General features: G+C 37.5%; 1 protein-coding gene across 1 annotated transcript in view; it reads left to right on the top strand.

The window, feature by feature from the left end:
* MMS22L (MMS22 like, DNA repair protein) overlaps window positions 1-20,702 on the top strand; it is a 97,923-nt gene extending 77,221 nt beyond the window's left edge. The window contains exons 17-25 of the mRNA XM_075046648.1: window positions 97-239; window positions 1,008-1,150; window positions 1,311-1,470; window positions 4,370-4,539; window positions 12,123-12,334; window positions 14,680-14,846; window positions 16,248-16,344; window positions 17,536-17,703; window positions 20,028-20,702. Coding sequence (XP_074902749.1) covers window positions 97-239; window positions 1,008-1,150; window positions 1,311-1,470; window positions 4,370-4,539; window positions 12,123-12,334; window positions 14,680-14,846; window positions 16,248-16,344; window positions 17,536-17,703; window positions 20,028-20,109 — 1,342 coding nt within the window. The 3' untranslated portion in view covers window positions 20,110-20,702. The remainder of the gene's footprint in view (window positions 1-96; window positions 240-1,007; window positions 1,151-1,310; window positions 1,471-4,369; window positions 4,540-12,122; window positions 12,335-14,679; window positions 14,847-16,247; window positions 16,345-17,535; window positions 17,704-20,027) is intronic.
* The last annotated feature ends 654 nt before the right edge of the window (window positions 20,703-21,356 follow it).

The following is a 21,356-nucleotide window of genomic DNA, read 5'->3' as shown; positions in this document are numbered from 1 at the left end:
TTTCTATATGTCTACAGCTAAATGAGACACTCTGCCACCTTTTTGCATACTTTTATTAGATCTCTTTACCTTTTTCTTCCTCTTCTACCTATGCAGTGCACTGTGTGAAGCTTTTTCTAGTATGGGATATACATCCTATGAAGCTTTGACAGTACGTTCTTGGTTTCGATGCATTTTGCAAATGTTCATAGATCAACCAAGTGGTATGCTGGCCAAGACAGATGCTGAGCGAACAGTTGGTAAGTGTTCACATTTCCCTAATGTTTGCAGTAACGATTCTATATTGCAAAACTGGCAAACATTTTCAGCTAATTACAAAATGTATTTTTGTTTGTATTCCTTTACTTTTACCTAATTACAAAATGTGTTTCTTTATGCTGCTTGTGCTATTTATTGATAGTTTGCCTGCTCTGCATATGACAAATTTATCACAAACAAAGATAAAAGAGCTTGTTTCCTTGGAAGCAAAGAACAAAAACTTGCTCCCAAGGAGACAAGCTATTTTTCCCCCGTGGAGAAACTGCTCTGAAAAAAGTGAAAATCTGAAGTAAATAGTCAGAAATCATGCTGTGCATGCCCTAAAAGAAAAAAAAAAAAAAAAGGAAAAAATCCAGTTGCAAGTAATTCTTCCCTTTTCTGTATTGGATATTTTATGGGTATTTAGAGCCATACTTCATCACTTCTATAAAACACTGCAGTTCTAATTATTTGTAGAACACATCTTCTAGCAACTATTTTTCATACACATTTTGTAGATTTTGAAGAAAACTACCAGTAAAATAAGACTTGGTTATACATAAGTAATACTCTTCATTCTCATATATCTGTATTAGAAACATAACTAGTTTAGACACACATTCTTTGTCTAGAGAGATGCAGTTGGTTGCAGAATCCTTGTATTTTAGATATTTTAAAATCATGTTTCATTTTATGATTTTGGGACTAAAGTAAATCAAAAAGTGTAACTGTATACTATATTTACTGCTGTGCTCTCTTGTAACAAACAGGGAAAGCCTATATGGAGCAGCTGACTGAAATGACAAGACTGATTTTTAAACTCTCAGAAGTAGAAAACATTCTTTCAAAGGCTCACGTTGAAGAGTCAGTTTTCAAGCAAGACCCTAAAAATGCTCTTGTCCAATTCATTAAGGTACTGTACATTTGTGTTAGCTTCATAGGACAATTTTAGGGAAAAGGAATTATGTACCAGATTTTGTTTGGTGTATGAAAAGAAATTACTCATACAAACCTTGTGAGAGACTTAGTAAGTTTATTTATATTTATTTATTTCAATGTTTCTGTTTTCTCAGGCTGTTGGTAGAACTTACAGTGGCCTGCAGACACTCCCTGACAAATCTGCCATGGTAGCAAAGACTCTGGAGTATTTAGGTGATGTATTAAAGTATGTAAAACCTTATCTGAAGGTAAAAGGACCTCCAGAAGGTCTGCAGCTTACATATTGGATCATAGGTAATTATTTTACAACCTCTTTTTTTTTTTTTTTTTTTTTTTTTTTAGAAAATAGTATTAAGGAGTCAGTAAAATGTGATTTGTAATACTGTTAGGTTTTGGGGTTTTTTTTCCTATATACTGTCTATCTTAATGGTTTAAAAAAGCAAAGCTACCAAGATGTTAGTTAGATACTTAATTTTCTTGCACTGTTTTTCTTTGGTTTTTATCCTGATGCCTAACCTCCTTGTGTTTGGTTTTGTTGTTTTTTTTAAATTCCCCCTGCAAATCAGTGTTTTCAAAAGTAAGATGTTTTCATGTCTTTTACCACTGAAAACCACCTGTTTTACCTAAAGAAAACCAGAAACAGTGACAAGCTAGAGAAGCAGTGTGTCCTGGGTTCAGCTGGGATAGAGTTAATTGTCTTCCTAGTAGCTGATACAGTGCTATGTTTTGGATTTAGTATAAGAATGCTGATAACACACGGATGTTTTCAGTGGTTGCTCAGTAGTGTTTAGACTAAAGTAAAGGATTTTTCAGCTTCTCGTGCCCAGCCAGCGAGAAAGCTGGAGGTGCACAAGAAGTTGGCACAGGACACAGCCAGGGCAGCTGACCCAAACTGGCCAAAGGGGTATTCCAGACCATGGGATGTCATGCCCAGTATATAAACTGGGGGAGTGAGGGCAGGGGATCGCCACTCGGGGACTAACTGGGTGTCGGTCGGCGGGTGGTGAGCAATTGCACTGCGCATCATTTGTACATTCCAATCCTTTTATTATTGCTGATCTCATTTTATTAGTGTTATCGTTATCATTATTAGTTTCTTCTTTTCTGTTCTATTAAACCGTTCTTATCTCAACCCACGAGTTTTACTTCTTTTCCCAATTTTCTCCCCCATCCAACTGTGTGGAGGGGGAGTGAGTGAGCGGCTGCGTGGTGTTTAGTTGCTGGCTGTGGTTAAACCACGACACAGTGTTATGACATGGTAAATTGTATTTAATGGAGTTAGGACAGTGAAGAGGTTGGTTTAGGAATTTAATCTGCTTCCTTTTAGAACTTTATTAAAGCCCAAATTCTGGTATTTGTTCATTAAAGTGTGGAACCACTGATGAGATGGAAAAATATGAGTGCTGTTTATTATGAATGAATGTGCCAGTCTGACTCACTTACCTTTAAAAACAGGGTAAACCTTGTGTATCTTAAAGACAGAGGTAATGATTTGCATGTACACGCAGTGTATATCATGATTATAAGGACTACAGTGAAAAGCGTGACCACGATGCAGAAGGTGCATCAAATGTAATAGAATATGAATTTTGTAAAATACTTTACTTTTCTATTGCAAGATCTGCATATTTTGTTACACAAGACATATGTCAAATCAAATGTTTTTAGATATCCAGAGGTTGGGCTAGAGCCTTGTAAAGTAATTTTAGATTGGTATTTTCCTTTCTGTTCTTTGCAGTAGGAAATGATTAATCTTCATTCATGCTGTTGTGTGCGAGGAATTGTCCTTTCTTTTTAGTTAAGAAAACATAAAAGAAGTTTAAAAGAAAAGAAATATTTTAAGTGTATTTCAATCACTTCCTCACATTCTGTGGGCTTGTTAAATTGTAATGAAAAGCAAGAAACTTAACAAGTCTAAACACCTCCTGTCTGTGGTCAGATTGTGTCTTCTACTGTCCCGTACATCACAGCAGTGATAATAGAAGGAGTACTTTCAGCTGGAATGAGCATATTTCTTTCAAAACAGGAAGCTTAGACAACATTATTAGAAGTATTGTTAAGTGATCATTCTCTTTCTCTATGATTGATCATTGTGTTTTCTTTCACTCCACAAGATTAATGTTGTTTTGCGTTGTTTTTAGAGATGGTAATGAATGACTTTTATGGATTAGTAATATCTTGTAACAGCCTACTTTTGATCTTTCATTATTTTCAAAGTCTTAAACATATTTTTTCTTGGGATATTCCTGTATTTTCAACCCAGCAAACTTCTTCTTGCTTCTAATTAAATATAAAGTTACGAATATTTGTGGGAACTACTATGTAGAAACCTTGGGTTTTTTAATCTGTATTTTGAGTATTAACACTCATGAGTATAGTTATTTTCTCAAGAAAAAGTACACCTCACCTGCAATAAAGATGTTTCTCAAAGTTAGGTGTTTACACATCAACACCTTTTTACATTTTTTTTGCAACTGAAAAGGAAGGTTATAAACTGGCTCAAAGCTGTGCAAGTGATACATTAATGTGTTGAAAACAAGAAAGATGTTCTCTGAGGCTCTCATTTTGTCACCCGAGCCCACAAAGATCTGGAGAGACCATGCTGGCTTAATGGAGTTGGCTGCCCCTCATTCTTTTTAATCTGCTGAATTAGATGCATTAAATACAACTTGAAAGATATTTTCCTAACATTGAATTGCTATGTGAGTAGTTACTGATGTGGCCACAGTGGTGTTAGATAAATGTGAAGGGAAGGCAAAGGCAGTGTCTCTGCAAATTGTGATGAATGCACACAGTAAGGTAAATGTTTAAGTGCATGTGTGCTGATTGCAATAGTGTTATGTGTCAAGTTTAGTTAATTTTTCTGCATGGATGTGAGAGACTGTCCTTTCTTTAGCTTTACTGTACTTTTACTAAAGCAGCTCCACTTGCCTAAGAACTTGTAATGTATTGAGTCAATTTAGTACTTCCATTTTGCTGAACTGTAAATGGACTTTGAGTCATCTTGACTGGGCTTTTTCTAAGGGAATAACATGGAATGAGTACATGGGAGTGAGACATTTCAGTTGCTGTTGCTACTCTTGGATTCTCTAATTTAACGTAACTGCCTCTTTAGGCTTTCTTAATTTATTTTTTTTTTCCTGAGTGTAAATTGTTTTGGGATTTCTTGATTATTTTTTTTTTTTTTCAACAGGATGTCTGGTAAAGTTCTGGGCACCGATACTGGCTACTTCCAAAGCGCAGCAACTGTTGTTCCGCATTGTGGACTGCTTACTGCTGCCACACTCTGTGCTCCAGCAGGACAAAGAGCTGCCTGTGGCTTTGCTGTCAGCCATTCAGGAAAGCCTACCTCTTTATCTTCAGGTAAAAAGCTGAACTCTATTATCAGCAGAAAAACCTATCTTCAGGAAAAGATTCATATTGCAGAGGATGTTTTCTTTTTCCCTAATCAAAACAAGCGTTGACTGAATTTAAAAGAAGCAGCAAGAGGAGTTTTTTCTTCTTGTAGAAGTGGAAGGAAAAATGCCACCCCATTGGCTTTCCTCTCATTGCATGCAGCTATGCTGTGGTACGCTCCAGAGCTGCTAGTCTAATAGCTGTGTAGAGAAAGCTGTTAGCCAACCTGCTGTTTACACTGGTCTCTGATGTGAGAGATTTCTGAAACAGTGGATCAAATAATCATGATATGTAGCAAGACACTTGTTGAGATGGCAGAGCAAACAAATGTTTTAAATCATCTGTGACTTGGCTAACCGTAGATAATTAAAGATGAGCTACTCTCTCTTCATTGCTTTTAGGAACAAAAGACAATCCTTTGTGTATCATGGCACTGTTTTAACAGTTTGAGAGTATGTTTTGCTGAACCAAGTTCCTGCTGCTTACGCTTACATGACTAAAGCTTTCTTGCCCGTTATTCCTCCTATTCTTCCCTCAGTTTACCTGTCACTCTTGCAACTCTATAAGGCTTCTTGATGCTGTAGAAAGAGACTAATACCTGCCAGTGAGGAAGAGAAAAGAATATATTTTTTAAAATAAGTTCACATGTTCGTCCTTGTAAATCCTTGGGTCTTTTTTGCTTACTTATTTTCTCTTCCCTTGTAAGTCTTCATTTTGATTGCAGTCTTAACTGATTACTTTACAGGATTGTGTTGTGAAACAATGCAGTGGTGACATTGTAAGCATCCCTCGGATTTATTCCTTTCAAAAGTTGCATTGTGATTGATGGCATGTCATACAGAAGTGAATATGATTATATAATGATGTGCAGAATATGACTTGCTTTGCTGCTCTGTAGGTATTTTCAGAAGCTATATACATGTAGGACCACCTGGACACTGATACGACCACGGTGTGACTGGTTGCTAATTCAGTAGTTTAGTTAGAGACCACTGTTTCTCTGTAGTCTGCACATACAGATGTAGCTTTAAGATGAAGCCACTCAAGTTGGTTTTGAAGTTCAAGTGTTGTGGACCCTTGTTTCCTGTTTTCTTTGTCAGTCTCTGACTTCCTGACCTCACTGTCATACTCTTCAGCAGTCTGCTGCGTAGTCCATGTGCTTTCTGGCTAAGCTAGATGATCTTATTGACCAAATAGGTTATTTTGGACAAATGCTGCTTCTAGAAAACAAGTAGTTCTTTAATTTGACAAACACTTTGGGGGACAGAAGACAGCGGAGAAGACTTATTTTTCCTGTTTCAATATGGTACTTCTACATTTTATTAATTGTTTGTATTTACAAAGTTCCAAAATTTTTAAGCGCTTCAAAATGCTTCATTCATTTCAAAGTACTTCCTTCCCCTTTATTTGGGAAAGTGGAAAAATTCCAATTTAGAATCAACTCAAAATGAAAATATGTCAATATCTGTTTTTTTTAAAAAAACACTCTTAGGACTGCTTCTGAGCTCCTTTGAGATTGCATGGATTCTACACACTCTCTGACTTCTCAGGTTATTGTTTCACAGTTGGCTTAAGCCAAGTTGGCTTAAGGCTAAATTCATTCCCTTTCACCCCCATGTGCATTCCCATTTAATTTGCTTTAATCTGTCAATACCAATTTGTGAACTGACTCAACTAGTAACTAGCCCCACAAAACAAATGAACAAAAAAACCCCCAAAAACCCAACCAAACCCAAATGGGCATATCAGAAAAGTGATAAAACAGTATATGTGGGAGGGAAAGCATGGAAATGTGGTGGGAGGAGAGATAGAGAAACAGAATCCTCTGGGAATAACCCCACCTTGACTACCTTAAACTGCTGGTGAAATGTGTGATCAAGCTTTCCTTGGGTGGCTGCGCTGTGTCTGGTGCCCATTCATAGAGGTGGAACAGTGGTATTTAGTGCAGGAGCCTTAATTCACCCTACTGTTTGACAAACATTGTTCTATAGATCCATCCCCGTTAATATTCTAGCTTACAACTTAATCCTTTGGCAGTTACATGAAAATAAAGAAACAGGAATTTGGAGACCATGCAAAATATCTTCTTATACATTTATTCATAGTCAAAGCATAAAAGCCCTTGAGTAGCATTTCTACTCAGAATCTTCTCTTCTTTTCTTGTCCTGAATTTTCCTTCTTCAGTGGGCTGCTGCTCCTTTGTCGGGGGGGGGACACGGGACCAAAACCAAAAAAAACCCCCCCAAAACCCCAACCTCCTTAGATCTCAGAAAACGTCTTAGTTTGCAAGCAATGGTTTGTGAAACTTCCCTCTTTCCAGAGCTTTTAACAACTAATCTTAATGTGGTTTATTTGATCCTTTTGTAGGGGTTTTTGAAAGGATTTGAAATCAGTCTTAGTAGCAGGTAATTAATTTCTCATATTCATTGATGCAGCAATCTTATGAAATCCTATAGAATTCTGGAACTGTATAGAAAAAGATTCCCCAAACGGTCACATACCCTGTGAAATGGTAATGCAACTGGCCACACAACTTGGGCAGCAGGCTTAAACCCAGGGACAACGTTGTTGTCACTGGGCTGTATTAAGAGAGGGCATCGCCTTTGTTTGTCACCCTATAATGGCGGAGGCCAATTTTTCATCTTTTAGGGCAACATACAAAGCTCCTTCTCTCCCCACAACATAGTTCATTACTACCTTCACAATTCATCAAAACCGATGACTGTATCTCACCCTCCTTTACCACCCCAAACCTACAGGTTTATTTTTAATAGATCAAAATTACAGGCTTTGTTTAACTTTACACAAGCACAAATAATTGTCAAACGTGCTAATTAAGACTAGATGGTGCATTTCTCTCTCCTCAGTTCAGACTGACTTTATTTACTTGTTATGTTTGTGTTTACTGTATATATACATCTGGGCTATACAGCTGTGCCTTTTGACAGTTTTTGGGCAGCTGGTCTGTTGTCCACTCTACATGGAACTTATCTAGAAGTTAAGTCACTGATGCTGCCTTGTCAAAATAGCTTAGCTCTAACAACTTTTAAACTAGTATTTTTTTTCTTGCCTAAAGGATTACTGTCTGGATATTATTTCTTTCACTGTGCATCATCTGTTAGGATAATCTTTGCTGACCTAAGAAAGATTTTGTTGGGATATAATATCAAAATTGTCCTCAGAGTTGTTTGAATGATGGACTTCAGAAAGTGAAGCATGAAGAACATGAATGAACAGCCATTTTATAATTTGATGGGACTGTTCTTAATTATGAGATAGTGAGGCATATAAAAATCTATCTCTAGATGTTCTGTCATTTTAAAAAGAAGTTGAGTTGATTTGTGTGATAGTAGATTGCTGAAGCTTACCACAGGAAATTTGAGAGCAGTTGAGATTGCTCTTGGATGGATTTCTTGGAGAATGATTTGGAGAAAATTTGGTACGCGTTTACCAGTAATATGGGAAAGAACTGAAGCAGTGTACGAAACTTATTTTAGAGAATAAATACTAGTTTAAATATATCTTGCAGAATACAGTGTAGGTGCATGGAATAAGCATAATATACATAATGATGGGAAAGGTAAGATACCCTGCTTGCTTTATCAGCATTAATCCTGTCCAAACACAGGAGATGGTTGATTTCTATCTAAATACAGGAGAGTGGTGAAAGATCTTAATTCTAAGTAGTGCTTGGCACATACATTTTCCAGTGATTTTAATGGGCCTGTGCAGGCTCAGCATTTGTCAGAGATCAGACCTTAAAAGCCCTCCTGTGAGCCACATCTGTGGTCCGATATTTAAGCAAGCTTATTAATACGTTTTGTGAATTATAGTATGTGTTTAATAGGAATTGTACAACATTAATTGGTGAACAGCAGATTTATTCCAACAGCAGGACTGATATTATAAGTCATCATTAGGTAGCTTGGCATTTCTGCAGTGAATAGTTCCAGTAATCCATACTAATCGGTTCTTCGCTCTCCACAGGTGATTTACAGATATATGGATAAATCAGAAGAAAGAGGCAGCTCTGGCCACAAAAGGTTCCTGCAGTGAACACGCACAGGAATCAATTGCCTTTCTGCTAAAATGAGGAGCAGATGTTGTCATGCCCCTCTGCTCCCCTTAAAATGTCTTTGTTTTTCCAGTTGGTTTTTTTTAACCTCAGAAGATGGATAAAGAACATAGTTAAGAAAAAGAGAGCGGCTCTATCAACCCTTTAATGTCCATCTGCTTTGTAGGGATTGTCCTAGGGGTCTGATGTGATTGATTTCAGATCTCTGGTCCAGAATTGCAGTCCAGTAGCATGTGTTTCTTTTCTCTCTCACATGAACAGTAGCTTCCTTCATCTCTGTTAATTACTGGTAGGATTTAAAAGAAGAAAGTTCGATGTGATTTCCTTGTAATCACATCCTTGGCCAGTGCTGCCTAGGATATTTTGCCATTGTACTGACAGATTTGCAGCTACTGTGCAGTGTTGGTAGTTTATCCCTTGTGCCACTTGGGACTTGGCATTGTCAGACCTTGTGCAGGTTTGTTGCTCTCTGCACTTTTGTGAGAAAAAAGAGTCCAAAATAAAGAACACAGTGTTGAGCTAAAGTCAATGGGCCTTCGTGTCCAAAAGAGAAATCCAAATTCTTCTCTGGAAACTTCTGGGAACAGTAGAAGGGTCAAAGGTGTGACGAATCTTCCCTGAAGTGCTTTAATGCTGTAGAAATGCCCTTCATGTGTGAGGACTGATTCATGGATTTTTCTACTATGTAGAAGAGAAGGATTTTTTGTTCGGGGGTGTTTTTCTGGCTCTCAACAAAATGGAAGGTGATTTTTCTCACTGTTGTCTCACTCAAAAAAAGAATTTGTATCTTGGAAGCCATTGGTGCTAATCTTGTAACTTTCATTAGGAAAAATTGTAAGGATCCTCCTTAGAGATTTTGGTATTGAGAATTTTAGTAGAGAATTTTGGTATTACTATGTGGTTTTAAAAATTACACCTTTTTTGAGAGGCAGCATCTCTGCCTGACCCACCAAAAGAGAACCTGGAATCTTTTCAAAGAAAACATTAGATTACAGAAAAAAGGCATTTTCCATGTTTTTAAACACTTCTTAAGTTAACAGCTCTCCTTATAGGGTTTCAAGAGAACTCTGTCCTCATCAGATAACTATAAGAAAAAAAAAAAAATCACTGGTTAACTTATGTCCTTATTTTCTTCTCTACTGAAAGGTACTCTTCTTAACACCCTGTCAAGAGCATTAGTTGTTTTCTTCTTTAATCTTTCCCTTCTTTTTCAGACTACATCTCTTCCCATCCCATACCTGAAAATTAGACTCAGTTTACTTCAACTCAAAAAATAAAAATGCTTTTATGAAGGATCAGGCTAGACTTGTTGAGCCATCTTCAAATGAAACTGTTAGAAGAGCTGCAAAAATTAGTCAGTGTTCCTTCAGATATCTAAATTCTAATGTTTTTTGCTTTTTATTGCACCTTTTAAGTATCTTTAGGATAATTTCTTAAAAACAATAACTCTTATTATTTAATAATAACTGATTTCTTTCTTCTTTTCTTGATACTGTGTAGCATTTGTTGATCCTTAATTTGAAGAACTGTCTCATTTTAGTAATTATCATTGTTAGTTCTTCACAGATGTTACATCTTCATGTATTCCTACAGGTGGCCTCTGTAAGGTTGTGATGTTCTTTGTGTCCTTTTTATCAGATAGATTAATACACTTTCTTACTGTTAAAACAGTCTAGAGCCTTAAGAGTGCCAGCTCTGATTTTGGGATTATGCAATATTTTCTATCTTTTTGTAAGAGCTTTAGTACAGAAAGCACAGACAACTCTTCTTTATGCCTGCTGCAACATCTTATTGAAAACACCAAACACTCAAGCTTACATACTAAATAATGTCATCTGTAACAGTTTCTCTGAGTCTGCTACTTGCTAAGCAGTGTTTTTAAGAATTTTGATATAGCAGCAGCTGCTTTTTCCTACAAAACTTTGCCATATGTACTCAAAAGGAGGAGAGAATCTGAACTGTTTATCAAAGCCCCAGTTCAGGAAGTGCGGTTTTTATCATTGGGACTTACCAAAATTACCCAGGGGCTCTAGAAGTATGTGAAGTTAAACTCTAACCAAACATGTCTGTGTTCAAGAGGGCCACCTACAGCAAGTCTTCAGGCAGGTCCTGAAGCACCTTGTTTCTTGAAATCTCACGTTTCCTGTATTTGTTTCCTGTGGAACCAGAAGTGGGAACTCCCCATTTCAAGAAAGTGCCCAGAAGACCCTCAGCTATGTCTCAGCTTGCTTTTTTTCTGAATGAATTGTTCTGTCCTGTTCACACAGGCAGGTGTAAATGAAAATCTTTTGGGGGAGGGACTTCTATGTGAAAAGCAACAGAAATACTCATCGTCAATAGCGGGGGAACAAAAGCAGCTTGTCTTGAACTATATATTCATATATTAGGGGCATTAGCTTACCTCAGTAACCATCAGTATTCAGGCAGATACTCCTCCTACGAAAACTGGAGTCTGAATTGCAATGCTAGTCAAAGTTTGAAGTACTGTTGAAGTAGCTGTCCAGAGAACTCTGCTTGAACTTCTTTTATGCCGTTATTCTTGTTGGACAAAACTATTGTGAAAACTGAATTCTCAAGAGGCTTCTGTTTGTGCCACTGAGTGCGACCCTTGTGATAAGAGATCACTGGACTTTTTTTTTTCTTAGTGATTTGTTCTTCTTGCTTTCAGTAATCAAAGAAAGGGGAAGGAAACTCTTAACTTCTTCTCACAGCAACCTATACCAGTAAGAAGAATACTCTTTTTTCAGAGACGTACCGTATATATGTTGTATAACTATGGGTAGCGTTCATATAGGCACTTTCTGGGCAAGTACTTTCATTATAGATTTTTCTCTGGATCAATATAGCTTATATTGGATAAATCACAGCAGTTTTAGCCTTATCTTAAACAGACTTAAAGAAACCCTCTAAATACCCCATAAATGGTGCCTAATTTTTACCCTACTTTGTTCACACTATGAGCAAGATTTGTCTTGTCAGACCACGACTCTAAGTCCTCATTTTTCTGCTGTGTTGTTCATACAAAAATTTCACACGGTGCTTTACAAACAGATGAGGTATTCTCTCTCTCCCTTCCTAAATCTTACTCAACTGTACTTTGTTAGGCCACATACTGAGTTGAAAAAGAAATTGGGAGCTCTTGGGCACAGAAACACTTCTCAGGTCTGAAACGCCAAGGTTTTATTTCAAATTTGAAGGGGAGGTTGCGTGTCCCAAAGCTTATCTTCCAATATATTAATTAGTCTAGTAAAAGATTTTTCTCTCCTTTGCAAGCCTTGCCCTGGCTCTGTCTTCATTTGTAGACCATCATATCTGCAGGAAATTACTGATGCTTATTTGTCATGCAGTAGTTACTCTGTGTGCAGCAGTTTACACAGCATGTAGTGAGTATTTAGCCTATGGTTATTAAAGATTTATTCAAAAGTATTGTTAAAGATTTATTCAATTTCTCACTTTTAAAAATTTTCTTCTGCAGGGTCTGTCCTTTATATGTTGTCAGTCCCAAATGCAGGGCGCCTACTTAAATCAACTGCTTGGGAGCATCATTCAACAGTATTTTGGACGATTTCTCCCTTCTTCTCCGACTGCGCTTGGAGCCGGACAGCATCCTATGCTGACTGCCTTATGTACTTCCATTACAGCCCCCCAGATGCTCCGTCTAAGGAAGACCACTCTGCATGTCATAAAGTAAGGACCAGTGAAGTAAAAACCATCACTTACTCAGATTTCAAAAATAGCTAATGAGAAAGGGAATGCCACTGTTTTCTTCTCAGTAACTAATAGTTTGGCTGTGGGAAGAGCCGGTAAGTTGCTGGGCAGGGAGCAAAGGAAAGACAACGTGTATAGAGCAGAAGAGTAAAGTTGGGAAGATCTGGAGGCTAATAAGAGAGTCACTGAGGATGGAGGTCCTAGACTATAAGAAAAAATATCACATGGGGCCACAAGAAAAGCAAGTATTTTTCTAGAAAAATAGCACTCCGATATGCATCATCGTATGTTTGTGTCTCAGGCTGTATTAGGGTCACAGACCCATAGTGTTGCCACAGTTACCTGCACATGGGAGGCCTTGTTGCTCTGTGTCAGGGTATAAGTAAGTGTGCCAGCTACCTAGGGGAAAAGGAAAATTTGGGGTGTGGGAAGAGGGAGAGGTAGAGGCAAGGAGAGAGTACTTGTTCACTGTGCTGTCACTACTTGCATGATGTCAACAGCAGCTATAAATGCTGGGTCTCTGCTGCTGAAAAGCCAACGTTTTGTTTTATGTACTGCAGAATAGGGAACAATCTGTACTTTTTGTCTAGGTTGGGAGAGGAACTAACCCCCCTCAAATATAACGTGATTGCTTATATCTAAGGCAATTGTATTTTTCTGTGTTAAAAGAGTATGTATACATGTTGATTGAGAGAATTTTAGTGTTGATTTTAAGTAAATATTACAGGCAATCCTGTAAGTAAAGCCTGTATTATCACATATTGAAGGAGTGAATTAAGATTTCATAGTCTGATTTCTGACATGTTTTTAACTTACGAATACTCAATCATCTTAAATTTATTTGTGAATGTGTGCATGCATGTGTGAATTTTAAGATTGATAGTGGAAAGTAAATTCTGAAAGTATAGTGGCACTTGGTGACTTGTAAGACATGAAAAAGTTCCTTAGTGATCTGCGAAGAACATCTTAGAACTGAGCAGCAGTCTGATTTACAAACTGTTGTGTGGTCAGGAAGCAGTCAGTCTTTACATAAATACATACAGAGATCGCTAGCAATTTTGACATATGAAAGCAAGTGAATATCTTGCTGCTGCACAGAGGAAATTGAACCACATGATCAGGGGTGTACTACCCAGGTCAAAGAACTGGTTTAGTGGAAGAGCACCTCCAAAAAAAATCAGTGTGAAATTTTCATTGTAAATTAATGGGATAGAAGATTTCAGAGTTGCTAATATTAAAGTGAGTAAGACCACACGATAGAAGGAACGTAGAAGTAAAGTGTTACAACTTTCATTTGCCAAGTTATACCAGTGCCCTCAAGCTGTGCAATGAAATACCCAGATCTCTGAAAGTCAGATTTCATTTGAAAGTTGTAGAAGCATGCCTTAGTAAGTTTTTAACAAGGATGGTAGTTCTTAGTTGATGCGTTGCTCAGTAAACATGGATGCCTCCTTTGGGTAGCTAATGGTACCTAATATTAAATACCTAAAAAGTTATTTTGCAGCTTTTGAGAGTGCTCTTGCTAACTGATGATTAAATGCTGTGTTCTTTTTACTGGCACTTTTCTGTCCTGAATACTCCCATTGAAACTTAGGGTCTTCAGGTTCCAGTAAAGTCATTTGTAATGACAAATGAACAGTAGTTCAGATTTTTATATCCTTTTCTGGAAAAATAACCTATCAAGCCGTTCAGATTGGAACATTCAGTGTGCATGATGTCAAAATTTGCTCTTGCTGCAGATCGACAGGTCACCTTTTATGTTTGTAACAAATTTTATACTGGACATGATTGTGTTAATTGCGATGGAGCAAAAGCAGACATTGGCTGCCCCGCTACAACATACTGTTGACAAAAATAAAATAACAGTACCAGTATAAAAGCAGAGCTGTTATAACAAGTTGGATTGTGAGTTGACAAAAGCACATAAAGCTAAATAAAGTAATTGAACAACAGTTGTATTTTGGATGTTGGTTTAGGGTCTTAGAGTCTTGATTCCTCCATTTTTTTTCAGTTATTTGATGAAGCTGCCTTCATATTTTAACTTTTATAGTCACACTTTGGTTTTTAACTATAATTATGATAGCTGCTATTTCTCACTTCCCTCAACAGAAGAGTCAGAAGGCATCACTGTCCTCTGATAAATTGGGAGTCTTTTCTAAGACTAAGACAAATAGAAGCCATTAGTTGAGCCTAGATAAAGATAGAAATCTATGTAATAGGCCTCCTGCTGAAATATCACAAAGTTATTTTAAGGTGTATGGTGCTTGCATTGAATGGAAAAAAACAAATTATAGACTCTCTTTTGGTTTGCTTTGTCTTCCCAGTGAAAACTACATGCAGTTCAAAGGCAATGCTCCACCTCCTCGCTTGGCCTCAGTTCTTGCTTTCATTCTTGAAGTACTTCAGAGAACCCAGAGCACTGAACTGTGTGACATTGACTTAGTTCTCCCGGCCGTGTTGAAATGCATCGTGTTGGTTAACGAGCTACAAGGTGAGCTGCTTGTTCGCTTTAAATACATCTCTGTAAGATTTTTGTACTGCTGAGCATCTTTCATCCCAGTATTTAAGACTCTTAGATGGCCAGATAAACTGGACAAGCTTTCTTTTTTCATTAACTCGTCTGGGGTTTCTGTCTCCAAAAGGCAGAGAAGTCCTGCCTCGTTTTGCTCTCTAATGAACTAATGATCAACTTCTCAGGAATCTAAAGAGCATTTCCTTTCTCCCCATCCTTGCCTTCTCATTTCTCCCAAGCTTGGAAACTGTGGAAGTTTTCTTGCACCTAAAGGTTTGAGACCAAATAAGACTAGCGTATGTTCTCCCCATAGAGGCATTATAAATGGATTAAAAGCAGCATGTTGCTCTCTGTAGGCATCTTTGAGTCTTCTTTCTTCTTTTAGCATGCTTTGTTTGGTAGTGAGAACTTCTTTATTTTTAGCTTCTTAAAAAATGAAGCACTCTGTTCACCCCACAGTTGTATAATGAATGTGTGCATAAGCTCAAAATTTCCACTTCTTGCTGCCAGTAGAGGCATTAAGCAAAATGGGGATTCACCTATGACTTCTCCTGGGAATTTTGTCTAATAAAGTACTTTTTGATTCTGCTCTATAAAAGTTTCAAGGACAAGATATGCTTAGGAAATTAGCTGAATCATCACACACCTTTCTTCCCCCTTTTGCCATCATAGCCATATCTGCCTGAAGCTGAAAGGACTTGCTTTGCAACGTGCTGTGGAGTAGAATGAGCTGAATGTCTGGGCTGCTGTAGCCACCAGCTCACTGCCTGCCTAGGCAGGGCTCCACCACACCTGTGTAGAAAAGTCCTGGCAGCCCAGTTCCACCTTTATACAGGAAGAGCTGTATCTTGCAACTTGAATATTTATTCGGAAACAATTAAGAGGAAGAAAATAGTGGGGTTTGTGGGTTTGGGTTTTTTTCTGCCCCTTAAAAAAAGAGGTAGGGTGGAATTCAGAACAATACCCACCACTGAAAGTAAGGAGTAGATCTATATAGCTTTGGGCAGGGTATAATGCCATGACTGCTTTTCTTTAATTCAAATAGGAATGATTAAAGAATACAAACAGAACTTAAATTTAAATAAAATCTCTATTTCCACTAAGTGTGTGTCTCTTTGATTTGACTTAGAGACCATAGCGTCCTTAAAAATCTGTATGTTTAAAGGATAATGGTAGTGAAAATAAGACTTTTGCATAAATCTGTGATTCATTCTGTTCTTTATAGCCAATCTAACTAACTGCTCTCACAGTCATTTCCCTTGCATCTAAGTAAGATAAAACCATTTTTTTCTCATTTAAAAATTGTAGTCTTCATGAAGGACATTCTCCAGATGGTCAGTTCAAGAGCTCTGTGTGAATCTTGTGATTTTTCTTTTACAGTTAAAAAAATATCTACAGACATCGTACAGTACATGGTAGAAGGCTGCCAAGCAGGGTCAGGAGGAGAACGTGCCACCCAGCTGACTTCTGTATTTAGGTAACCAGAAAATATGCCAATTGGCAGTGAAGCTACTGCAAGCCAATTGTCAGCAAACATGTTTTTTTTAAAATAACTGATTATCCTTAACATACTGCATTATCACTTGTTTATGGTATTTAAATAATGGTGCTTTTGGCACTGGTTTTAAACATAGCTTGGCCAAAAAGCCAGAGCAAGAAAAGTAGAAGAGAGAAACGTACCTGCTTTCTGCTGGATTAGGTACTGGTTTGAAAGGTGTATAATAGAGAGGTATGTTGCTGCTGCAATGGGAAAAACTGCTCATGAATGGGGATGGTCAGTGTTAGGTGCTGTGAAAGATGTGCATGCCTGATTTGAAGCATATATAATGAAGAGCAAATCCTCATACAAGAAGCTTAGCTTCTTTTTTGTTTGATTGACTTGATTTTGTGACAAATAAATAATAGCTTATTATAATGTAAATTATACTTATTTCATACCTCTGCAAAATGAATCCTATTTCTCACCTGGATACAGTAGAAGAGCTGCATGAGCTGAGACCTGAAGACATTTTGCAAACCTAGGCACTGGTGCTGTGTTGGGTCATGTCTAGGTGAAGGCTCCAGAGGGACTCACTGAAATAAGAATGGATGTTTGTGGGCATGCCAGTCTCCCAGTATGTGATATATCACGTTCATGGGCTGTTTCATCCCTAGGGTGTTACTTCTGATTCAAATGTAATCTGTGATCTTAAAAGGCCTCAAACCCTCAGGAAGACAAATGGGTATGCTTCCATCCAGTGGTCTGCCCTGCTTAAGGTCCAGTGGAGCTTTATAAGAAATGCTAACATTATTTCTGCAGAATTGAATCGATATCTCTTGTTTTGCTGGTCTTTATTTTTTTTAATTCTTATTTTTTATTAAATAATACACAGTTTTGCATTCAGGCACATTACAAAGTGCAGTGCTCTGGAACAAGTCAGCCCTGGTGAAACAGCAGCAGAATCTGACAATTATTTGCTCGAAAATAAACATGTAGGATTTTTAGCATTAGCCTTCAAAAGCATGGCTTCGTTTGGAGAAAGTATTCCATGTAGAGTATTTCAGTGTAACAATATGAAAATTGCCATGCAGCCAGATTGCTTGTTCTGATTAGACTCTTCAGTTGTTCTTGGCATGTTCTCTGCATCTAGTTTTGACCTTGCATTAAATGCCTCTGTGTCCCCCTCAGGCAGTTTATCCAGGACTATACTGCCGTGTATGATCACCGGGTTTTCAGCATACTAGAAACAGTGGCAGTGTTGGATCAGACATTAGTTACCAGCCTGATTCCCACAATCACACAGTCTCTGAAGGAGTCGGAGCACAAACAAGGTCTTGGAAGGAATGCTGCACAGAGGTTTGATTTTTATTTAATATTGGTTTTTGACGATGAGCAGCAAGGTTTATTCTCTTGAAAGAAAGCAATGTCAGACAGCAGCACAGATACTAAAAAATGAGTGATTTTTAAGCGTTTTCAGCTAGAAATCTCCCTTTGCTCAGGCTTTTCATTGTTTTAAGCCATCTATATTTGCTAAATATTTTCAGAGATGTTTTGACACTAGGGCTCCAGACCCCAGTAGAATTTATGTGAAGCTGGGTTGCCTCTGCTCACTACACTCTATGTTCCAAAACAGAATAAAGAAGAATTCCTGCCCCAAAGAATTTTCCTGTCAGCCCCTGTTTTAAAGGACTATATGGGTCATATCTAAAATTACAATATAATCAGGTATGATCCGAGTGAGATGCTTGGAAAAGAAATAACCATGGCTTCATTTCAAGAGGTCTCTCATAACACAAACATAGGAGAGTAGTGGGCATCCAGAAAAGGCTGGCCGCCTCTCCCCAATAGGCACAGCAGACTCGCACTTCCTCCCTTTGCCCCCAAGAACTTAGGACAGAAATATTTGACTCGTGAATCCATCTAACATTAGGAGGAGCTGTCACACGAGGTGAGCAGCTCCGTGCAGACGCACAGCGTCTCAGCGCACAGATGCGGCAGTGAACTTTCAGCATCTGTATAAATGCTCTTACAAAACTCCAGGACGCTCTGCCCAGTGCGGCACCTGAGCCAGAAGGGCTTCTCCTGGCAGTTGTGCTCACTGGAAGGCTGGCCCTTGACCCGCGTGTGGGTCCGGGCAAGGAACTGGCCTCAGCATTTGCATTAATTCAGGTACTGGGACTACTCCACGGGTAGGATCCTAGTCGCGCCTCAGGCTGGAGAAGTTTTGAGGTGCATCTCAGCAGGGCCGGGGCTATAAAACACCCAAAAGACGGAGTTGTACAAGAATGTAACTCTTGAGACAGGAAAGGTTATTCATTTTCCATTGCATGAAAAATATATTTAACTCATTTGTAGTTATATTATTCACTTTTTATTATCCTCTACCAACAAATGCATTTGTTTTTATTTAAGGGAATTCATCCAAGGTCAGACTGAAGTACCATTATGTGCAGGATTTTCAAACTATTTCGTTTTGATCTTTTGATAATATATTTCATAGCCAATTTTCATTTTTTTTTATACTGTTAATAAGGTACAATTCATCCCTTTACCTAAAAAATATGAAAAAAAAAGCAGGTTAGTTGAGCTTCCTGAAATACATGCTTGGAAATTACTGAAGAGCTAAATTTCTTTTAGCCTCATCACTTAATGTATATATTACCTAATCTGTTGTTGATGTTTAGTAGTAATAATTTGTATTTAGAATGTATTCCATTACCCAGCAGTCTAAGGTGATCCCTGAACATTTTATTGTAAGAACACTAATAACTGATTTTCTCTCTTCAGTCCTGGCCACTAAGTAACATTATATTAACATATTCTGTGCAATTATTGTAGACATTAAACTGCAAGCATATATATATATATATATAAAAAAAAACCAGGAACGAAGTTCAGAAGTTGCATTAGATGCTTATACTGGTGATGTCAGTATTATTATTGCAAGGAACTAGTATGAAAACTGCAGTTTTGTTTGCACAAGTTAATATTTCATGAAAAAGATATATAATTAGAATAGACCTAAATGTCAGAGGCAGTACTTTAACAAAATTTATATTGTGTGGGTTGGAGAGGATTAGAATCAACATCAAGTGAAAAGTCTTGCCAATGCATACGTACTCTTCTGGAAAATCCACTTACGTGACAGTCCCTTTCTGACCTCCAGGTTTATTTTGAAACAGTCATTCCCTTTTGTTGAGGATGATGGTCTAAATCAGTGTGAGTGCCAGTCTGCACCCTAGTGCCAGTGGCTCACATCACTGTGCTGTAGCATGAGTCACAGACAGATTTCTTATGCAGAAATCGGATAGCAAACATGATGAAGTCTGAATGCCAATCATCTCATCTAAGCCTTGGAAACTTCATGTTTTAAAATGAAAAAAAAACCCAAAACAAAACAGCATTTTACTAAACAAGTAGACTTCTAAGCATCTTCACTACTACACTTGTAGCCATAAACAATGCAATCCTTATTCTTCTTCCAACCTGGCCATGCTAAAAATTCAGAGCAAACAAAGCAGTTGAATAGATGGGGGTGGGTGGGAGGGGAGGAAAGTTACTATGTTTTAATATCCCAATATGTAAACAATGTGTTTAGGAATTACGTGCTTTTACTCCTAGGATGTGTGAGATTGAGATTGTTTAAGTAACATGTTACATTCTTTTGTTTTTTTCAACAGAGAAGCCTATAAAAGACTCTTATCTCACCTCACAGAGGCTGGACAAAATGAGATACAAAAGCTGGAAAACGAGACAGGTTAGCAGTGTGCTGGTGATTAATCGTTTCCTCTTGAATGTTCTGACACTGTCGATACCTAAAACTGCACTCTACAACACACTAGCCAAGTTCTTTTTCTTTACAATGACAATACATTTATCAATTTTGTTTTGTTATGTATTAATTTTAATAATTTCTGTGGTATTTGAGTATTGTCATGTATCTAAAGAGTAACTCTCAATATACTGTTGAATGGCGATTGAAAGATACAGCAAATTTATTACATGTTAAAATGTGTATGTGAGCAGAAGGTGTATTGCAACATACGAGGTAGGATTTCAAAGAATCAGGAATTTCAGAACTCAATTCACATCGAGTGAGACCTGACCCTCTTAACTTTTGAAAATCTTATTCAGTATTGTCTTATGAAAATCATAACTTTGTAATTTCTAATTTATTATTTTAGTAGAATGGGAAAAAACTGTGATCTCTAGTACTGAACGTGTTGAATGCACTAGGAGTTGTGTCAGTGTGGTAGAGCTAGCAGTTGTTAAGAGGGCTTGTGTATATGTTGCACAAAATGTATATAGCTGTCTTAACCTTCCACCTGTATTAAAACATTAAAGTTTTTCAGATTCCAGTGTAAAATCTCTTCTGTTGTCTTTGTGGGTAATACAAGAAAAGGCAGGTTCGTATTTCCTGTTCTCTTCCTTTTCGATAATATGTTCTTAAAATTAACCCATAATTTCCAGTGATCCCATGATCTTTTTATTAGTCATGACACTGTTAATTATCCATGTAACTTAGACTAGGTGTAAATGGTATGAGAAAAAAGAAGAGAGGACAGACTTGTAAAGAAAATACTCATTTGGGGAATTTATTTCATTTGATCATAGGCTAGTAATTATTCCTGTTTGCCTGGAAAGTTGGATCTTTCAAATATTTTGCTGTGTTATGGATTATCTTTTGGGTCTTTCCAGGACAGGCCTAGCTCTGTAACTTTTTCTACATTTTTTTCCTAAAGTTCTCAGGAAACTTTCATTAATGGCTGTGGTATTCACATTTTCACTTCCCTCAATAACCTGTATTTCTGCAGCTACTTACTGGACTTTGGGAGTGGTAAGTTTGCCCTTAATGGCAACACTGCTGAACAGGCTGCTTACTTTTAAAGTTATTCAAATTTTAACTTTACAATATTAATGGGAATGAAAGATTATTTTTGTGTCTAATAGCTCCACAAAAATCCCTGAAATCTTGTTCAAAGCAGCTTCTCTTTCATTTCAGTAATCTT

The sequence above is a fragment of the Buteo buteo genome, chromosome 15 (assembly GCF_964188355.1).
Source record: "Buteo buteo chromosome 15, bButBut1.hap1.1, whole genome shotgun sequence".
Classification (NCBI taxonomy): domain Eukaryota; kingdom Metazoa; phylum Chordata; class Aves; order Accipitriformes; family Accipitridae; genus Buteo; species Buteo buteo.
This window is presented reverse-complemented; position numbering and strand designations above follow the sequence as displayed.